Below are 20428 nucleotides of genomic sequence, written 5' to 3'. Positions count from 1 at the left end.
CCTCCTTTGAAAGCTCAAAAGCCGGGCCCTCTGCCAAGTCTGTTCAGTGTTCGCTCCTCTGCCCTCTGGGTCAGCCCTGATTCTATTCAGTGGTGCTGACCTGGCTATATTTCCTTGGCGTTCAGGGCTCCTCGGTGCGTGTTTGGAAAACAAAACACCGTTCAGGTGTTCCCGGGGTGGCGCTGAGTCCAGAAGTCGTGTATCTGCTTGAACTATCAGGACAATAAGGCCACAAATAAAACACACAGAGGAGACTGTCCATGACATTTTGCAGTTAGTAATAACGGGTATGTGGTCATTTCCATCTCACCGTTCCTGTTCGCTAGAAACTTCTTCATCTGGCTTTGCGACAGATAGGCACCCTGAGAAGTATTTTATTTCTAAAAGTGGTTCTCCACCCGCCTAAGTGTTCAATGCCTTTATGATCTTTTGCCTAAAAAACTTAGCTGCTAATCCCCGCTTCCTCGGTTCACGCCCCAGAGACACTGCCCACAGCCTGGCCTGTCGGCGCCCATGTGTGGCTGGTTCTACAGAAATATAGAAGCAGAGTTCTGGGACCTGGTTGCCTATCTCCCAGCTTTTACTCCTCTCTCTGCCCCTGGCTCTATACCATTTCTATTTCTAACCCCTGTTTCTTCTCCCTCTAATTGTTCCCGATGGGACCAACACTGGAATTCTTGTTATTTCCAAAGAGATACTGAAGTCATCTGCTCTGAGAGCTCCTGCAAGGGAAACATAGATTCTTGTTCTGAAAAGACAAGCACCCGATTGTTTTATTTAGGTACCTATAATTACCGAGAATTTGGACGAAGATATTGGCTCTCATGCTACTTAATTACATATTCAGAGATGTTATCTAAAAAATCTTTTGGGCGTCCTATATATACACGGATATTTTTAGTTTCACTTTTGCTTCTTCTGTCCCTGAGAAGAGTTAGAGAATATCTAGCTCTCCTCCAAAAAAAGAGAATTCCCAAGAGCTTGTAAAAAGCAAGTCTGAAGATATTAATTAGTAATCTGCAACTCTAAAAAGTGGTTTGCTATCCTCCCTGACAGTCTTTCAATTATTTACTAGGATTAAGATCTTGAACTTGGTCTCAGGTAAATCTCTAGGGTAGGGAAATTGTTGTCGCCGCGTGTTTCTAATGTCCTATAACATTTGAGTACTGTGCAGTGACACGAGGGAGGAGTTTGACCCTTTTCAGAGTTTGGGAAATTTCTCCCTGTAAAGCCTCCAGCAGGACTCCTTGCTGGGTATACTGGTAGCTGGTGGGTTAACATAACTAATCTTTATGGACAAAGGGGCTTTTCACAGGCTTTGACTCAAGGGCGGGCCTGCAGGATGGATGTTTATAAAACAGAAGCTGCAGAGATTAATCCTCGCATCCGAGAGAAGTTTTGTCATTTGTCACTATTTTATTGGTCCTTGTCTTGCAAATCCAGCCATAATATCTCGGCAGAGAGGTGAAACTATGCTCTTCCTCATTTAATTCGTTTTGAGCATTGTCCTCTTTCCTACTTAGGACGGATCTATTTCCACTCTGACTTGAATTTACATTTAGAAGTAAAGCCTGTCCCTCAAGAGAGATGAATTTTGAGCTTACAACCTGTGCTTGCCCCTGACCAGTGACTTTCTCCAGGGCCACTGCAGGGTACTTTTTGGCTTGAGGCTGAATGCTTGAACTTCCCATGACTGGAGCTGAGAGCAGGTGTCAACTTCCCCCTGAGTCCTGTGCCTGGGGGCACGTAGAGGTGCTGGGATTAAATCAGGAACCTTTTAGGAGAGAGGAGTGTGTACTTGGCAGGCAGCCAACATTGTCAAGTCCAGTTAATATTCTCACAATTTCCAAGGTCATCTTTTTATTATTATTATCATTATTATTCCTAAAGTGTAAAAGTAATCTTGGCTTTTTGCAAGGCCTCAAACACAGTTTGGTCCTTTACAAATTCATTCCCCCGAACAGTACTCTTTGGCGCCCCCCACAGGAGCTCCTTGAAGCCAGGTACCACGCCTGGCTCTTCTAAATATTCTTGGCACTCAGCACAGGTTCTGGGTCCCTCGTAGGCACATTTCTTTGCAGAATAAACGTGTGCCACTTATTCTCCGAATTCTCCCAGGACTCGAGGACCCCAGACTTTGTGTAAAACAAAGCAAAGCCAAAGAAAGGGGCCACCTTCTCCCCCTTTCTCAGTGTTGGCATTTTGCTTTGATTTTATTTATATAAAGGCTATGCCAACTATAAATAGCATTAAAACTGATTTTTTTTGGGGGGGGTTATTTAACAGGGTGACAATGTTTTTGTTAACTTGTTACTGATATTAATTTAAGGACATTCGTCATATTTTAAAATAGGTTGTCTGCCTATTCCTATTTTAACCTACCCTTAAGTCCTTTTTTTTTTTCCACCTGCCTATTGAGGGGATAAGAGGAAGGGAAAGGGTGACCGAAAATAGAATTGCATGTTAGCAGCCCCTGCATGCACTTGATGTGTTTCTTAAACCATCCCCGTACTGCGTTGACTGTCCTAGTTCCATTTTAAAGATAACCTGGGGCACCTGGTTAAGTGTCCGACTTTGGCTCAGGTCATGACATCTCGGTGGTGAGTTCGAGCCCCACCTTGGGCTCAGTGCTGACAGCTCAGAGCCTGGAGCCTGCTTCCGATTCTGCGTTTAACCTCTTCTCTCTGCCGCCCCTCGCTTGTGCATTCGCTCTCTCGCTCCCTCTCCCTCTCTGAAATAATAAATGAATAAACTTTAAAAAATAAAAATTAAAGGTAAACTAAAAAGACACACTGGCAAGTGATTTTTCCAAAGTCTCTGTATTGGTTATCCACGGCTGCTGCCACAAGTTACCCCAAGCTTAGTGGCTTAAAACAAAGTTATTCTCTTACAGCTGTGGAGGTCGGAAGTCCAAAATGCTTCTTATTCGGACGAAATCAAGGCGTCACGGGGGCTACATTGCTTCTGGAAGCTCAAGGGGAGAATCTGCTCCCTTATTTCTCCAGCTTCCAGAAGGTGCCCTGCGCTGACTCGTGGTCCCTCGCCCCATCTTCAGATGACACTCCCCTTGACTTCCTGCCTCCCCCCTCCTATTTCGTAAGGATCCTTGTGACCACACTGAGCCCAACCAGATTACCTCTCCATCTCAACATCATTACTTATACCTGCAAGGTCCTTTTTTGCCGTGTAAAGCAGCAAATTCACAGATCCCTTGGGGTGTGGAAATCGTTGGGGACGTTATTCCAGCCCCCACAGTCCTAGCCCCAGAGCATATCCTAATATACAGAACTCCATACAGAGTTCACCTTCCGTACATGCACAGGAAACAAAGTTTTCGGCTCTTTCGTTCGCCCTCTCCTGATATCCTGTCTTGGATGTTACTTAATTTTATGAAGAACTAACATCTGTGTTTGTGTGGACAAATCGGGGCTGATAGATGTTCAACAATGAACCCTGATAGCAGTGATACTGTAATTGCTGAGCAATTACCTACAATTGCCGAGCAAAATACATACAATTCATAGTAGAAGCACCTTGGCAGTTGAATTCCTGGGGAGTTTTAGAGGTTTTTATTTATTCATTTAAAAAAAAATTTTTTTAATGTTTATTTATTTTTGAGACAGAGAGAGACAGAGCATGAACGGGGGAGGGTCAGAGAGAGAGGGAGACACAGAATCGGAAGCAGGCTCCAGGCTCTGAGCCGTCAGCCCAGAGCCTGATGCGGGGCTCGAACCCACGGACCGCGAGACCGTGACCTGAGCCGAAGTCGGATGCTCAACCGACTGAGCCACCCAGGCGCCCCTAGAGGTTTTTAAAACTGGCCTCATGGTGACCTGTTGGATGAACTCAGAGCCTTCTCACTTTTGTCTTCTAGGCTTCTGTACAGAAGTACATTGTGAAGAATTATTTCTACTATTACCTATTCAGATTCTCAGCCGCTTTGGGTCAAGAAGTGTTCTACATCACCTTTCTTCCGTTCACTCACTGGAATATTGATCCTTATTTATCCAGAAGACTGGTCATCATATGGGTTGTAAGTATCCTTATTACCTTCTAACCACTGCTACTCCCACAACCGTGACCCGCTTTGGCATTCAAGGACGTTGTGTATATGTTCTTTAAAAAAAAAAAAAAAAAAAATTGCTTAGAGTTGAATTTTCAGGTGGTTTACTTTGGAAAAGTAACACGACAAATTAAAAAGCTATGAACACAACTTGTTTTGTTTGCAAACAGCAAGCAAACCCCTGGTTCATGTACGTTGTCATACACCCCCGTTTGGGCGAATAAAACGGGAAGAGAGAGATGATGTGATGTGCAGAGAAGAAAGGACATTTCTGGGAGCCCTTGTAGGGGCAGGAAATGCAACCTCCCAAGAGGCCAATTTTAGTACAATTTGGCCCAAAACTGGAAAGTAGAAGCTGTTCACTAATAATTGCAAGGGGTCTCAGGAGACCATCTAGTGCCCAGAACTAGGGGCCTGACACGTGGGCGGACTCTGTGAGTCACTACTTGAACATGGTGATGCTTAGCGACTAGTTCGTCAAGGGGAAGGAGTCTTAATGATCAATCAGTTGGAAGGTCAGGTGGTTTCACTGGAGGGAGGATCAGGGCAAGGTCATCAGCACAGCAGCTGTTTCCCCCGACTCAAGGTTCTGCACTGAAAACAGAGGTTCAGAAGCACTTGGCTCTGTGAACGGAGTCTGGGTTCTTGTGCAGCTCTGCTCCGAGAAGCTGTGTGATCTTAAGCAAGTGACTGCACCACGCTGGGCTTTATTTTTCTCCTCTGTAGACCAAGTGAGAATGGCCTCAGTCAGAAGCCATAATCTCACATATCCTTTAAGGCAGGGAAAGGGAAGTGAAACAGTGATACCCCGAATGGGGAGAGTGGGGAGGGTGGTGTGGGTGTCAGTGAGGGTCACCGTGCGGCCACGAGGGACACGGGGCAGCGGCCGCCCGTAGGGCCACCTGTGGCTGCCATGAGGCAAAAGGGGCTGGAGTTGCCAGATTTGTTTTTCATGGGAAGCCTCCCATTTTCTTAAATGTAGGCTTACATCTTTAAAACAATGTATGTCCGCTGAACAAAGAATCCTTGATGTCCACGCGTACAGGGCTGGGTTTGAAGCCTCTAGCCTAAGGAACCACTGAGGTCTCCAGGGCTATGGTTATGATTATTTGGCCCCAAATTCCTCCTGACTTTTTTTTCCCCCTCCTTTACAGTTGAAAACACAAGCCACTGGTTCCTTTCCCCATCCCTGTCTCCCAACCAGCTGAGTCTGAAATCTAGCTCCTCTATGAGAATCTGATCTGAGAATCTGCAAAGGCATGTATGCATCTTGCAAAAGGGGAACGTTAGCGGAACGGTGCATCTCCCTTTCTGCCTCTCCCTTCCCTACCTGCAGAGCAGTGCGACCCTGGGGCAACTGGGAGGCGGGGAGAGCTGATGGGGGCAGGGAGCATTCCCGAAATGCACGAAAGGTGCATGGTGCATTTATTTTCTGGATATGATTATCAGTGTTCCAACATTCATAGTGGTTGAGTGAAGCAAATGATGCAAAATCACTTCTAATAATTTTTCAAGTGTACTGGACTGATTGTACTCCGGGCCAGCTGCGTCCCCCACTGAGGGTAGACCACTTTTCCTGAAGGGCCGGGAGGATCTTGACACCTGATGGTAGTTAGGGGACTCTCTGATTGTCGTTTTGGTGATTTTTCACTGTGGAGACCTCATTGCCAAGTGCTCAAAGGATTTCCTGTGTGAGATAGAATTACCAGCCTTTTGCTGGACAGAGAGCTGATAAAATCTTTGCTCCTTTGAGGAGCAGGTTGTCCTGGGCTTTGGCGACCTGTCACTTGCTTTTAGAAATGGGTGCATGGTCACATGCAAGGCACCCGTGCTCGGGGTTCCATATCTGGGTGGTCAGCTGGGTCCTCAAGGCAGCGTGCGAGGTCCTAGCTCCTGGTGCGGACAGTGGAGCCCATCCCAGGAGAGATAGGTGGAGACAGAGAGATGGAAGGGGAAGGGCAGAAACTGGGGGCAGGGGAGGAGGGAAAGGGGGTGGAGAGGGAGGAGAGGAGGGGGAGAGAGACCCAGGGAGGAGAAGAGGTCCAGAGAGAGACCAAGAGACAGAGAGACAGAGAGGCAGAGAGAGAGAGAGAGAGAGAGAGAAACCGAGAAAGACAGAAACAGAGAGACAGAAGCCCTGAGAGAAACGCAGATTGAGAGAGATTGCAAGGTGGTAGGGGGAGCTCTGTGCTGGCTTCAGAGATAATAATGAGATGGTTTTGGCTCCAGTGGGGAAGTCTGGAAGGGAAGGGGAATCCCCACAGTGGGGTGGGGGGGGGGGGGGGGGGGGGGGGGGGGGGGGGGCGCCGAGAGGGGGGCGGGGGGGGGGGGTTGGGAGGGAGGGAAGGGTGGAGCACAGTGAGGTGCTCCTGGATAATGAGCTTCCACCGAGGGGGCCTCTCCTGCATAGGGATGTCCTAAATCAGGGGCCGGGTCTCAGGGAGCCTGGAGGAAGTGAGGTTAATTACCTAGGGGCGGAGCTTGGAGCCTCCTAGCTTTAAACATCTGATCTCGCCCCAAAGCCTTTGGAAGGCAGCTGCGTTCAGGAGGGCCAAACCGGTTGTCAGGTTTTTCCACTCCGTCGACAGTTGTCATGGGATGGAGTCTCAACAGGTTTTATTGCATTTAAAAATCATTTGTTATAGTGGGAGTGACTCATACTGTCAGAGGTAGCCGAGCAGGATGTGTGGTTAGATGACATGCTTCCTCGTCACAATTATAACTGTGCCCCCCCACACACACACACATTGTACATCCTTTATTGCTTTTATTGGCATCCGTGTTTATTACATAACAATGGGTTACTATCAGTTGCATCATTTTATAGGCTGGGATAATAATACTTCCGATAACAATTAGCCCTAGCCTATGCTGAACCCTCAGCGTATGTGGCCACTCACTGGGATATTGCTTTACATATTTTTATCTCATTCAATCCTGCCGGCGATCCTGAGATGTGGTTACTGCCAGCCCATTTTACAGATCTGGAACTGATGTCTACAAAGGTTAAATCGCTCACCCAGGATCGTGTGGGGTTAAGTGGGTTTGATCCAGGCTCCCAGGGCCTCCTCCTGTGCTGGAGGCAGACACTGCTGTTGCTTCTTAGAACACGCTCCTTTTTTTTTTTTTTTTAAGAAATGTTAAAGCTGAGGCTTTAAGCATGAAAACACCTTGCCCAGTTACCTTCGATTGCACATTTGCTAGGATTGTGCTTCATGTGTGCCCATATGGCATTTACTAACTATATTCTATTTAAGTGTCTTTGATAGAACTTTCTTGACAAGCGCAAGGTCTTTTATCCCAGAAAATGTAGACAAGCCTTTGCACTTAGCTGAAAAAATATCAATCCCGTCATCCTTTCCCTCTTCTAGTCACTTATCAAGGTTTTTGACCTGGCATTGGATTTCAATGAACAGAGAAGCCTGTGAATGGATTATCTAAGATGTGCTAGATCGTGCTTTACAAAGAGTCACCATCCAGAGTGATCATCCTGTCTCGACTTCCATTTTGGTGTGGGGCAGTCCCATCAAAAAATAAAAACCTTACAATAGTATTACAGGGGCGCCTGGGAGGCTCACTCTGTTAGGTGTCTGACTTCGGCTCAGGTCATGATCTCACGGTTCATGAGTTTGAGCCCCGCACCAGGCTCTGTGCTGACAGCTCGGAGCCTGGAGCCTGCTTCGGAGTCCGTGTCTCCCTCTCTCTGCGTCCCCCCCCCACCCCCCACTCATGCTCTGTTTCTCTGTCTCTCAAAAATAAGTAAACATTAAAAAAAAATAATATTGCTGCATCTTTAAAAGGTTGGAAGCCGTGATACGGCATGGTGGTCGGCTTTGTAACAGGAGACAAAATTTCACTTCTTTGCAAAAGCAAGTTTTTCTCCATTTAGTGAATAGCATTGCAAATATTGTTACCACAGTTGATCCTTGGAAAGCTTTTTTTTTCTCGTTCTTAGGATATTTTACTTACTTATATATCTCTTTTCACAGCTATTTCATGGCAATTCAGAATGAGCTGCAAGAAAAAAATAGGAAAAGCAAAATTAGGGGGAAATACAGATAGAATAGGAGATTAAGGCCTCGTCTGAAGTTCAATGTAGTCTGTTGATTCAAAGTTGAGCCACAGATTGGCCTTTGAACTTTGTCGTGACCAAACCAAAATGAAATGAAATTACATCCACTAGGAAATCAGCTTATTCCTAAGGGAGCAAATCTTTTCCTGACACATAGAATCATTAAGCTTAGGGATGCCTGTGGCTAAATTATTTTCCTAGAAATATTGTTTCGTATCAGTACCCCCTAACACCTGTGTGAGTACCCATTTTGACTCTTCCTCATAAACTTTGTGTGTTCTCACTTTTTAATCACTGGTAATTTCACCAATGAAAAATGGCCTCTCATTTAGTTTTCATATATTTTTAGTGAAGATGAAAGCATTTTTCAAATTTCTGTCGGCCATTTGCATGAACTCTTCTGTGACTTGTTAGGGTGCCTCTTGAGTATTTTTTAAGTGGGCTTTGATTTTTTTTATTGATTTTTTTTTTCACCAGTTATAAAATGATACTGAACCATTGATTTTCCATGGATCAGAGGTGGTGTGTCTTTATAAGATTTTTAGAAGTTTGGGACTTTGAGAAATGATGTTGAACTCTATGGTATCATTAATAGTGACTTAAAGTCCTTTAAAATTGAATTTCCGTGCTTTTGTGCTGGGTGTGCAGTTGGGGCACAGACTTTAGCACTCCCTCTTGTCTTACCCTTTGTGACCACCCTGTGGCCCCTTTCAGGTATTTGAATTTGAGATTCCGATTTTCAGGCACCTAATCTTTCTGGCCTATGGTTTCTCTGGCCATAAACAGTTTACTCTTTGGGCAACCAGTCCCTAGAAAACCTGGCTGCGCTGCCTGAATCCAATGAAGTGAAAATTTGTCTTGAGTTCTTCCTTGTGTTTTTTTTCTCATCGGTAAACATTTGCCTTTTCTACCTAACATCAAAAGATCACATCTAAAAGATTCTTACCTAACCGTGATTTTTTTTTAAGTTTATTTATTTAGGTAGAGAGAGCACACACACAAGTGGGGAGAGGGGCAGAGAGAGAATCCCAAGCAGGCTCCCTGCTGTCAGTGCAGAGCCCAACGTGGGGCTCGATCCCAGGAACTGTGAGATCATGACCTGAGCTGAAATCAAGGGTCGGATGCTTAACCGGCTGAGCTGCCCCAGCATCCCTAAGTGTGATTATTTTAAAGTTTTTGTTATCGTATCCAAACTGTTCTTACAGCTTTTCTGGTTGTTGCTTCTGAGTGTTGTCAGGCACAGTTAATCTCTCTTCTAATAATTCGTGGCTTTTGTTTTTTGGGCTGGGGATAGACGGTTAATTGGGGCACAGAGCCATGGGCCAGGTTGGAATATCAAAGCTTGGGTGTCATCCAAGCAGTGATACCTACTCAAGGCACCTCATGATTTTGGCCTGCAGCATCCCAGCTCTAACAAGAAAGGACTCAGCTAGAAGATCCCTAGAGGCTTGAAATGTGGTCACGAGTCTTCTTTGTATGTTCCCTGTATGACACTTAGAAGAGGTTCGTCTGTGGCATGGAGTCAGAAAGAAAGGAACCAAAGTTGGGCCAGATTACATTAAGACACACACACACAAAAGGCACGCCCTCTCTTTTGCAGACTGAATGCTAATGTCCTTTACTAATTTCGCCTTGTGTGGCGAATCCCCTCAATATTAGACAGTACAACTGAAATCCATATCCAATCCACTGCTAAATAATTGATAGATCGCCTGCCATTTGTGTTCGATGTGATTGAAGAAACACTTTAAAGGAAAATGCTTAATTGCCTGGTGACTATAATTGCCAGGCCCTTCTGTTCCTACTCTCCCAAGTCCGATGAACTCACGTTGGGGAGTTCAAGTTTAAAATGATGGATTACCCCTGGCTTACATTCTGATTGTTGAAATCTAACTAGCTGATATCTACAGTACACAGCAGACCCCAAATTTACACTTAAACTGTGCCTGTGACCTAGACAGTGTCCAATGGCTGTAGAATCTAGAGTATTATTTTATAAAACTGACCCGTAAATTGGCTAAGAGGCAAACTTCGTGATAAGCTACCTGTCAGAATGGGGTGCTGTCTCTGGATGTGGGCAGGCGGCTGTCTGGCTGTCCCACAGGGGAGTCAGAAGGAGAAGGGAAAAGCCTTCCCAGTCCCTGTAATTTACCCCCCAAGTCTGGGGTCAATTTTAGTGCCACAAGATGACTTTAAATGTGATTAGCTCCTAATCCTCTGTTTAAACTACTACCACGATTCACTTCAAAAGACTGCCCTGCTCGTTAAATTGGTTCTTGCCCGAGATTAATGAGTCTTGAAAAGTATCCAACACAGGCCGGATTGCAACCCGCGCTCACTTGCACTGAATGAAGTAGAATTAGGCGGCAGAGTTTGTGCCCCCGATTCTCTGAAGTAGAATCTTGTAATTGAGTCTTAGTTAAATATTAAGTAAATGTCTCTAGGGGGTTGTTATGCAAACTGTATTGGTTTGGTTTTGAAAGACAAGAAGGATATATTTTGGTTTTAGTCTGGGCTCAAAAAAAAAAAAAAAAAAAGCCTTGAACTGGACTCCTAGGGTCGAAAAGATAGACTTCAGTCTCTCCCATGTGTCACCACCATTACCTGAAAGATGGTCCTCCCCTTCTCTTGTATGATGACGACTGGAAAATGTGCCCACGACCCTCTCTGTCCGGCCACCCCACCCCCAGTACTGTCCCTGCTCCCAGCCCCCCCCCTAAAGGCTGCAGTGCTGGGTTTGGGTTTGGTTTGTTTTTGTTTGTGTCTTTGTTTAAGTTTATTTAGAGAGAGAGGGAGAGAGAGAATGAGCAGGGGAGGAGCAGGGAGAGAGAGAGAATCCCAAACAGGCTTCCGCCCTGGAGCCCTGACTCAGGGCTCAAACCCCCAACCCTTGAGATCACGAACTGAGCCGAAACCAATTCAGATGCTTAACCGACTGAGCCACCCAGGCGCCCCAGGTTTGCTTTGGTTTTGCTTGAGCAGAATTGTATCCTCCCAAAGAGCAGGCGCCACTCCCAAGTATCACTTCTAAATGCATCACTTAACTCCTCATGGTTGTGCAATTGGTTTACAGCTTTGCGAGCTATGAAGTTGTTTGAAAGCCCAGGGGCCTGCAGGGGGGATACCTTTATGGAACTTCTAAAATGATGCAAAATATTAAAGATTTCATAGAGTTTGGGGTGCAGTCAGTCCTTGTCTTCTCCCTTTGGTTTTATGGTAGCCTTTTAAGTCTCATGGTAAAAAAAAAACAGGTAACATTTGTGAAGTCCTATCCAGACCAGGAAACAGGCAGCAGCCAGGCAGGGAGGAGGGTAAGGCATTCAGTTTCTCTGAATCCACTGTGGGGGATGGCGGCTGTGGTGGCCCACTGTCCCCCACTGTCCGCAGCCATCAGAGGGAGGGCAGTTGGGGGGTTGGGAGGGGCTGGGGCGCTCAGTCCCTGTGGGTCTTTACAAACCACCCTTCTGGACTGGACTTTGTCCCAGATTCCCTCCCATTCACTTGTAAAACAAAAGAGAATGAGCTTATCAATAGACCATGGGGGTGGGAGGGGGGGGTCTTTTAGATAAAATTTTCAAATAATATCTTCACAAGTCTAGTGTTTTTTTCCTACCAATCGATTCCATTTGCAAAGCTGCATGCTTGAATGGGTCTGCTTTGCTAAGCCTCCCTTCCATGCCAAATGCTTTACATTCGAGAACCCCATTTCACAGGGGGCAAAAGTGAGGCCCAAGCGTTAAGGGACTTACCCAGGGGGACGGCAACCAGCGAGTAGCATAGGGAGTGATCACACCTGATTCTGTTGCCCAGCGCTCATGGGCCCTTCTCATCTAGCTTAAAATGGCTGCACTTTACCCCCCCCGTCCCCGCCCGCCATCTAATTCCTCAGAAATGTGCCTGGCCTGTGAAGTTGGAATGTTTCATTCCAACTCATTGGAATGAGTTGTCTCATTCCAATTCTCATTCTTGTTGTGCAAGAGCCCTCTATGCACAACAGCTACCTCATGGATTTCCTAAACATTTGTCCCTCACTTCTCTGTACTGTGGTCCCTGTGAGTAACCCTCACTCGTCAAGCTGTGTGCCCCAGACTTGTTACACATGCCCAGGGGGGCAGGAGCCTGGGACAGTGGAGAAGGGCTTTGGTACCTTTGTCTCAGGGCTGGATGCCTGAAGATGGCCGCCTGCTAACCCTGCCATGCCTAGGCCCACGCTCCACTCCACCTCTTTCTATTTGGCAAAGCAGCCTAGTAGAAAAGGAGGAGCGAGGAAAAGAGGAGGCCTTTGTGTCATTAGGAGGTGGGGATTTGACCTGAAGGGGACTGTCCTTGCCTGAGGAGATGGAACCTCCCGGGAAGGCATTTTTCTAGTCTCTGGGCCTTTGCTTCCCAGGCTTCTGGTCGCTGGGAGCCTACATCCGCCCTGCATCCCCGCCCACCCGGCCCTGCCGCAGGAGGACGAAGAGCCTGACTTCCTCAGTAGGTCTCTTGTAGCTTTTGAGGATCCGGAAGTGTCCCCTGTGCTGGGAATGGAGAAGGAAAGGCCTTGAGCAGTTAAGTGCTCTGCCAGTTCACAGCTCGAGAGGTCCTTTATTTAGGCCTCTGGAATTTTCTGGAAGCTTGAGAGCTCCTAGACAAACCCAGTCTTACTAACCTAATGGCTGTCATCTGTCCTCCTCCCTGTCCTTTTACCAGTGCAGCACAGGGGTGGGGGAGGGGCGGCTTCCCCAGAGAAGCCTTTTGTGGCCTCTTCTCCCCAGGGCAGACAGCAGGGGAGGCCTCTTTAGTCAGAGGCCCCGCTGCCACCGACACTAGTCAAGCCTTTTGCTCTGGTGGCCTCAGTGGGCACGCACGGTAGCCGGGAGGCACTAGGCCTGCTTGGAGTTGAGCCTCGGTCATCTAAGGGCTAATCTGGGAAACTGAGGCTTGCTGGCTCGACCGACTCCCGGGGTACCAGCCCCCGGGTCCAGTCCACCTGCTGGTGTCCAAGCCCCAGCTCCAGCACTGCCCTTGCCGGGCTGGGTCCAGCTCACGTGCTCTTATTTCCTCCGTGAGGCCAGTGAATACACCACTTTCAAGGAGCCACAGTGTAACTGCTTAAGAGCAAACGACATCCTAGAATTCAAAAGTGCAAGGCCACGTGTGGCTACGCGGGCACAGCCTGAGGATTCTTCAGGTGAGCGTGGCCTCCGTGCCAGCTTTCAAGACAATGATAACTGTAAGGGCAGCCATAGCCATCATTTATGGAATCCGGACTCCTAGACAGGAAGCAGTGGGCTTTACAAACATCACTGAGTGCAGTATAGGCACTATTATTGTTCTCATCTCAAGGGCAAGGAAGCAGCTTGAGAAGGTCAGCCAAGCTGACGTAGGCAATAGGAAACACAGGATTTCAACCTAGGACTGTCTGATCCCAGAATCCTGGCCATGAACCACTGTTCATGAATTACGTTCAATGTACTCCTGCTTTTTTGCATCTTAAATGTGCTCGATTAATTTTATTTTTCACTTTATGAGTAGTGAACCACATTAATACAAAAACCAAGAAAATAAGAAAAAGTTCCCTAAATTCTACCTCATTTATTGATTTGAGGGTAGTTCGCCTTTTCCATCTATTTCCTGGCCTGTCTACACAACATTGGATCACCGTATACGGTTTTTATGCTGCCTTGTGATAAATGGCGTGGTAGGAGATTAAACAGGACTCCCAAGTTCATGCGTGAATGCGTAAGAAAGAGAGGGAAGTAGGGTCAAGACGACTCATGAAACTTTTAGCCTAAAAGGAATAACTGAATCAAAGAACCAAAGTGTTTGGGGCGCGTCGGTCACTCAGTTGGTTAAGCATCCAACTTTGGCTCAGGTCATGATATTGCAGTTCGTGGGTTCGAGCCCCACGTCGGGCTCTGTGCTCACAGCTCAGAGCCCGGAGCCTGCTTCTGATTCTGTGTCTCCCTCTCTCTCTGCCCTTCCCTTGCTCAGGCTCTGTCTCTGTCTCTCTCTCTCAAAAATAAACATTTAAAAAAAAAAGGGGGGAAGGGAACCTTAAGAGTTAGGAGACTTGAATTTTAATTCAAGTCTACTTTGTTCCCTCTCTATTTAACACAGTGCATGTTTCAGTGGTAGGAGTGGAAGCCTTCCTAGGGGGCATGGCAAGGCCAGAATGGACTCAGAGATGTGCAACCAATCATAGTCCAGAGCTTACTAATAACTACCCAAATGACATTTCTTTCGGGTCCTCAGTTTGACCATCTATGAAATACGGAGTTGAACCAATTGACCATAGGGCCCGTCTTATTTTAAGAGTTTTACAACTATAAAAATATTGATGGTGATGTCTTTGAGGATATGCAGTCTTTAATCATATGTTCTGACTTCAACAATGCATCTGGCCCTACAAAATTTCCCTGGAATGACCCAACCCCCCCCCCCCCCCCCCCCCCCACCGCCCCATACCTTGACTGGGTTGGCTCATGTCACTTTTTCTTGGTGTCCACCATAAAGAGCAACAGTGGTTCCCTGTGAAAAGTGTCCTTAAGGAGATAGTTGGACCCTCCCCAAGTCTGAGTTGCTAGGAATCATTTGGCCTTGCAAATTCAAGCCAGGGGGCCAGATGGAAGCACTGAGGATTCAGCACTCCTCCTAGTTCGGGCCCAAGTGCAATGGCAAACATCAAGCCCATGAGTCTTCCTCTGAGCTTCCGTGTGTGTGTGTGTGTGTGTGTGTGTGTGTGTGTGTGTGTGTGTACACATATAAATTCATTGTATTGCATATGCTCAGATTTAACTAGAAAAAGATGTTCGTTTTTTGTTTCTTTCAAAATTAAATTTCTTCTGGCATTCACAGGCACTGAAATCAGAAGGGAAAAATGTTTTGTTCAACTTGAAAATGTTTTTCAAATACATAGCAGTTTGACTTTAGAGGCTGGGAAATGACATCCTGGAGGTTTTTCCAAAAACTAACTTGGAAATTAGCAAGTTATGAGAAGCAGTAAACTCGCTTCTTTTTAAATGAACACTGCTACACAAATAAAAGCTAAATGAGGGAAATAAGGGAGCTGATTTCTTTTATGAGGCCATAACAGAAGGTTCAGTCAAAGGAGAAAATGAAACTCTGGGTTTAATACGAACACTACAATTGATTACACACCTCGGTATCTGGGTTGCCGGTGGGAAGTGAGCCCAGCCCAGCCCAGCCTGACCACGCCCCCATCAGGGCTTCTTAAATGACGGCTTCCTGAAATAAATCAAGGTTGAGCAATTTTCAGTGTCTGTCTACATAATTGGGGAAAACATTTAGCTAGAAAGAATGGACACAAGGGGACAGACGGAAAGTCTCCATTTTTCTCTAGCCAACAAGGATCACAGTGTGGATGTTTAATTAGAATTCATTAAAAAAAAAAAAAAAAAGATGGGGCTCATTCACTTGGGTAAGCATTCCAAAGAAGCTAAATGTTCTTTGAGGCTCTTGCCTAGTGGGGGCTGGATTCAGAAATGAAAACCTAAATTTGTACTGTAGAAAGCAACGTAGAAGACTGGATTTTATGCTTAAAAAAAAAAAATACTAATCTACAAAGAATGTTTGACTATTTTCCCTGGGGACAACTAAAAGGGTATGTTTAACACTGAATGGACTAAATAACTAAAACTCTGTCAAAAGCCTGAGTTTCGGGAAATCAGGTGCTTGTCTTTATTTAAAACCATCTCAGTAACCTCAAAGGGTGTTTAAGGTGTGCTAATCTGTTATCTAGCTCTCCTATGGATATTTTGTATAATTTTATACCTTCATAAAGAATAGTTTAAGGAAAATCTATAAAAGAGTATAAGACCACCTAGAGCCTTTTTAGGGTGTCCCCTTTAAGATTAAAATATGAAGAGCCATTCACGAGCTGGATCCTGGTTCAGAAAATATCCTTGGAAAACGGCACGGAAATCTTGGTGATTGAGATTATCCTGGAAAAGCCAAGGTGAATGGATACCCAAATCAAAACCCAATGGCAAATACTCTTTGGGCGACACTTTGGACATTTCCCAGCCTTTGCGACGCGAGACGCTGAGGTCATGTGCATTTAAACACCAGACGTTGATACGAAGTGGAGGACAAGAATGGTAATGTTTTGAAGGCCTCTCTGAAAGCATCTGAATCTTGTGTTCTTGCGGACACATCAGGCCGAAGTCTCTACCTGTAGTTTTTGGTTTGGGGATCTTGCAACCTTAAACACAATGCGTTAGCTATTGCTACCAACACCTCGTTCATAAACTACTCCGAGGTGCGCCCCTGCAGAGCCTGGGGGGAAGAAAGTAAAAGATGATGAAAATGTGCGCGCCTCTGAAGAACCAGGAGATAGATGGTTCTCCGCTGTAATTGGTCTCATGCCAGCATTTCACAGCTGCCATGAAAACAGCTGGACGTAAGCAGACACGGTAACATTTCTGTTTCTGGCAGATGGGGGTGGGGTGTGGACCCTGCTTAAGGTTCTCTTTCCCTCTGCTCCTCCTCTGCTCGCGCGCGCTCTCTAAAAGAAATAGATAAAAATTACAAATAAACATAAGAAAATATGTCAGAAGCATGTTAGTAGGTTCCACACATAAGTTCCATGAGTCCTTCATTGTTTCTAAAAATAATATTAAAGGGACGCCTGGGTGGCGCAGTCGGTTAAGCGTCCGACTTCAGCCAGGTCACGATCTCGCGGTCCGTGAGTTCGAGCCCCGCGTCAGGCTCTGGGCTGATGGCTCGGAGCCTGGAGCCTGTTTCCAATTCTGTGTCTCCCTCTCTCTCTGCCCCTCCCCCATTCATGCTCTGTCTCTCTCTGTCCCAAAAATAAATAAAAAACGTTGAAAAAAAAAAATTTAAAAATAATATTAAAAATAAAGAAGGCTGCAACTCCACAGGTGGCATAGCACATCCAGATAGAATTCCTTTTCCCCCACCCCGGAAAATGTATTCCTATCTTAATCTAACATCATTTTGGTAAGATATTTAATACCTGTATTTGCTATGACAAAACTAAGGATGTGACGTTACTAATCCTTCTCAATCCGGCTGCTTGCTTAGGCCGTCATACTGTGTCCAGCCTAAAATAAAGGGCCTCTAGGGAGGAAAGGGAGAGTCTTTGGAATGTACCCGGCAGGTTAGGCTGTAGGTGGTCGACATAGAATATTTGTGGATGGGCAAATGCAGCCCTTTAGGAAAGTTCCAAGAAGAACAGTCCTAGAATGAGTCACTATAACGTATACTGGATAAACGTAAGCAGGCTTTAGATTTATAGACGTTTAAATGTTTGGTAAAGACTGGGTCATTTTTTTTTTCTTTTAAAGGAAAGTTTGCACCTGTTTGCACAGTGACCCGAATTCTGATTTCGCCTAGCGTCAGCTTCTCAGAAAGCTTCTGGCAGTTTTCTTCGGCTTGCCCTTAACCTAAGATGGTGGTTTGAGGGCCTTGAAGCATTTTGGCAATGTCAGAGCTGATCTCGTGGTGCTTTCACCAAAGCACTTTCTCCTACAAATCAAAACCTGGTTAGATAAAGTGCCCAAGTTCTTCTTCCCTTTCTTTGACTTCTAAGCCAAGAGTATGGCCAGACTCAACCTTCCAATTCCCATTTTTGTCTTGTAGATTCTTTGAACTCTGTCTCCCCTGGCCAATCTGCACAATACCTGGCTTGACCAAGCTTGAAACTTCTCTCCATCCCCAGGCCCTTGAACTTTGACCCACATTTACCCCAAACAACCCCCCCGCCAAAAGGGCCCTCCTGAGAATAAACTGAGCTCAGGGTCAACATCTCTGATCCACTGTCCTGTCCACCTCCCCATATCCAGGGAACATTTTCATTCCTCCCTATTACAGAAAAGCCCTTCTCTGGCTAGTCTTAGAACACCTGCAGAACTCTGGACCAGAGGGGTTACCCTATTGCTAGAGGCCTTTCCCCTCTTGCAAATAATTCTTTCGAATAAAGCCTATCCTTTCCTATATCCAGATTTGGGATTTGTTTGATAGAGACAATAGCGAATTCCCCCCTAGAATACCTTTATGTGACTACCCTATCATTCCCTTTCAAATATCATTTTGTGGCAAATTTTAGTTTGTGTTTACTCCCCCTTATGCAACATACAATCTTCTGTATCGCAGAAGACCTTCCAGGAAGGCGTTTGAATTTTTCCTTTAACCAAGACAACAAATAAATAACAAGAACAACAACAACAAAAAATGAGGAGGGGGAGTCATTTTGTTTAAGGGTTAGTATTTAGCCTACACTTGGGACTAGATGAGGAAACCAGGTAGAGATCTAAAGACTGCCGCTGGAACACGAAGTGGGTCCCTGACTTTATTTTTATAGCGTCAAATCACAAGCATTAGATATAACTGATGAGCTTATAATAGAGACAGTTGACTCTTGAACAACATGGGTTTGAACCATGCACGTTCACTTATTTGTGGATTTTTTTTTTTTTGATAAATACAGCACAACACTGTAAATGTATTTTCTCTTAGGATTTTCGTAGTGTTATCTTTTCTCTAGCTCAACTTAAAGGTAAGGATACAGTATATAATACACATAACGTACCAAATATGTGTTACTTGACTGTTTATGTTATCGGTAAGGGTTGTAGTCAACAGTGGGCTCTTAGTAGTTAAGTTTAGGGGCAGTTCAAAGTTACCCGTGAGGGGCACCTTGCTGGCTCCATCAGTAAAGCATGTGACTCTTGATCTCAGGGTCGCGAGTTTGAGCCCCACGTGAGTTAAGAGTTTACTTAAAAAAAAAAAGTTTTTTTTTAAGTTGCACATTTTCCACTGGGCCCCAACCTCCACGCTGCTCAAGGATCAACTCTCTATATAAATGTAACTACAAAAGCATCTTCCACAACCAAATATTATGCTATTTGTGTATATTCTCCCCTTTTATATATTTTAGAGCTGGCTTTCCCAGCATTCATGAGAACCATTGAGAACCTGCTATTTAGTACCTCCTTCTCAGGGGGGTGGGGGGGCACAGATAGCCTATTACCTTGTCTTATTACTGTTTCTAATTGAATAAATAGTTCACAAAGAACATGGATTTTAAAAAGTGCTGTATCACTTTAATATATGGAGAAACTATTTTCATTCTATTAGGACATGTAGGCCATTGATTAACGACATCAACTGTGTGTTTTACTTTATATACTGGTTAATTCAGGGACCTTGATCTCACCAGATGCATGCTCAGGTCGGTAGTAATCAGTCATACAATTTCTTTTTAATTTTTTTTCATGCTTATCCATTTTTTTGAGAGAGCGAGAGAGAGAGTGCGAGTGGCAGAGGGGCAGAGAGAGAGGGAGACACAGAATCTGAAGCAGGCTCTAGGCTCTGAGCTGTCAGCACAGAGCCCAACACAGGGCTCGAACTTACTGGTTGTGAGATCGTGACCTGAGCTGAAGTTGGACGCTTAACCGACTGAGCCACGCAGGTGCCCCATACAATCTTTTGTTCACTCCAGTAATTGATCCTAGAAGTTACATAGTATTGAAGAAGACATTACCTAGTATGTTACATAAGATTCTCAATTACCTCCTAGAGTACTGATACAAGCTATAAACCCTAAATTATTTACCAATGTAAGTGACTTATTGACTCTTATTTTTTCATGAGGTTGCTAGATCCAAAAAGCAGGACTTTTTTTTTTTTTTTTTTTTAATATTTATTTACCTTTGAGAGAGAGGGAAAGAGAGAGGGCGAGAGACAGAAGGCCAGGCAGGCTCTGTACTCTCAGCAGGGAGCCCAGTGCGGCGGGGCTCGAACTCACGAACGTGAGATCATGACCTGAGCCGAAACCAAGAGTTGGACACTTAACCGACTGAGCCACTTAGGTGCCCCTAAAAAGCAGGACTTCTAAATCAAAACATCTAAATGATCTCCCTTAACATAGGGAGCTGTGAAACAGAAAAGCTACAAAAATAAACACAAGCATCTTAAAACAGTTCATGTCCACTAGGTTTTCACTTCTCAGATTGATACATTTTCTATTTCTTTCAGTGTGTGTTTTTGAGAGAAAGAGACGGCGTGTGAATGGGGGAGGGGCAGAGAGAGACACACACAGAGGATCCAAGTGGGCTCTGAGCTGTCGGCACAGAGCTGGATGCGGGGCTCCAACCCACGAACTGTGAGATCATAACTTGAGCCGAAGTTGGATGCTTAACCCCCCTGAGCCACCCAGGTGTCCCTGAGATTTTGATACATTTTCTAAAGCAGTGGGCACAGCCATTCTCCTGGGAGCCACAGATTATCCATTTATTCATCCAGTAGAGATTTTTATTCTATACCCT

The 20428-nt window shown here is 45.4% G+C and overlaps 1 protein-coding gene across 1 annotated transcript in view; it reads left to right on the top strand.

Moving 5' to 3' along the window:
* SGPP2 (sphingosine-1-phosphate phosphatase 2) overlaps positions 1-20428 on the top strand; it is a 108153-nt gene that overhangs the window by 40656 nt on the left and 47069 nt on the right. The window contains exon 2 of the mRNA XM_049615845.1: positions 3875-4033. Within this exon, the coding sequence (XP_049471802.1) occupies positions 3875-4033 (159 nt within the window). The remainder of the gene's footprint in view (positions 1-3874; positions 4034-20428) is intronic.

Source organism: Panthera uncia, assembly GCF_023721935.1.
Source record: "Panthera uncia isolate 11264 chromosome C1 unlocalized genomic scaffold, Puncia_PCG_1.0 HiC_scaffold_3, whole genome shotgun sequence".
NCBI lineage: Eukaryota > Metazoa > Chordata > Mammalia > Carnivora > Felidae > Panthera > Panthera uncia.
The sequence above is the reverse complement of the archived record's forward strand: the minus strand, read 5'-3'. Positions and strand labels throughout refer to the sequence as shown.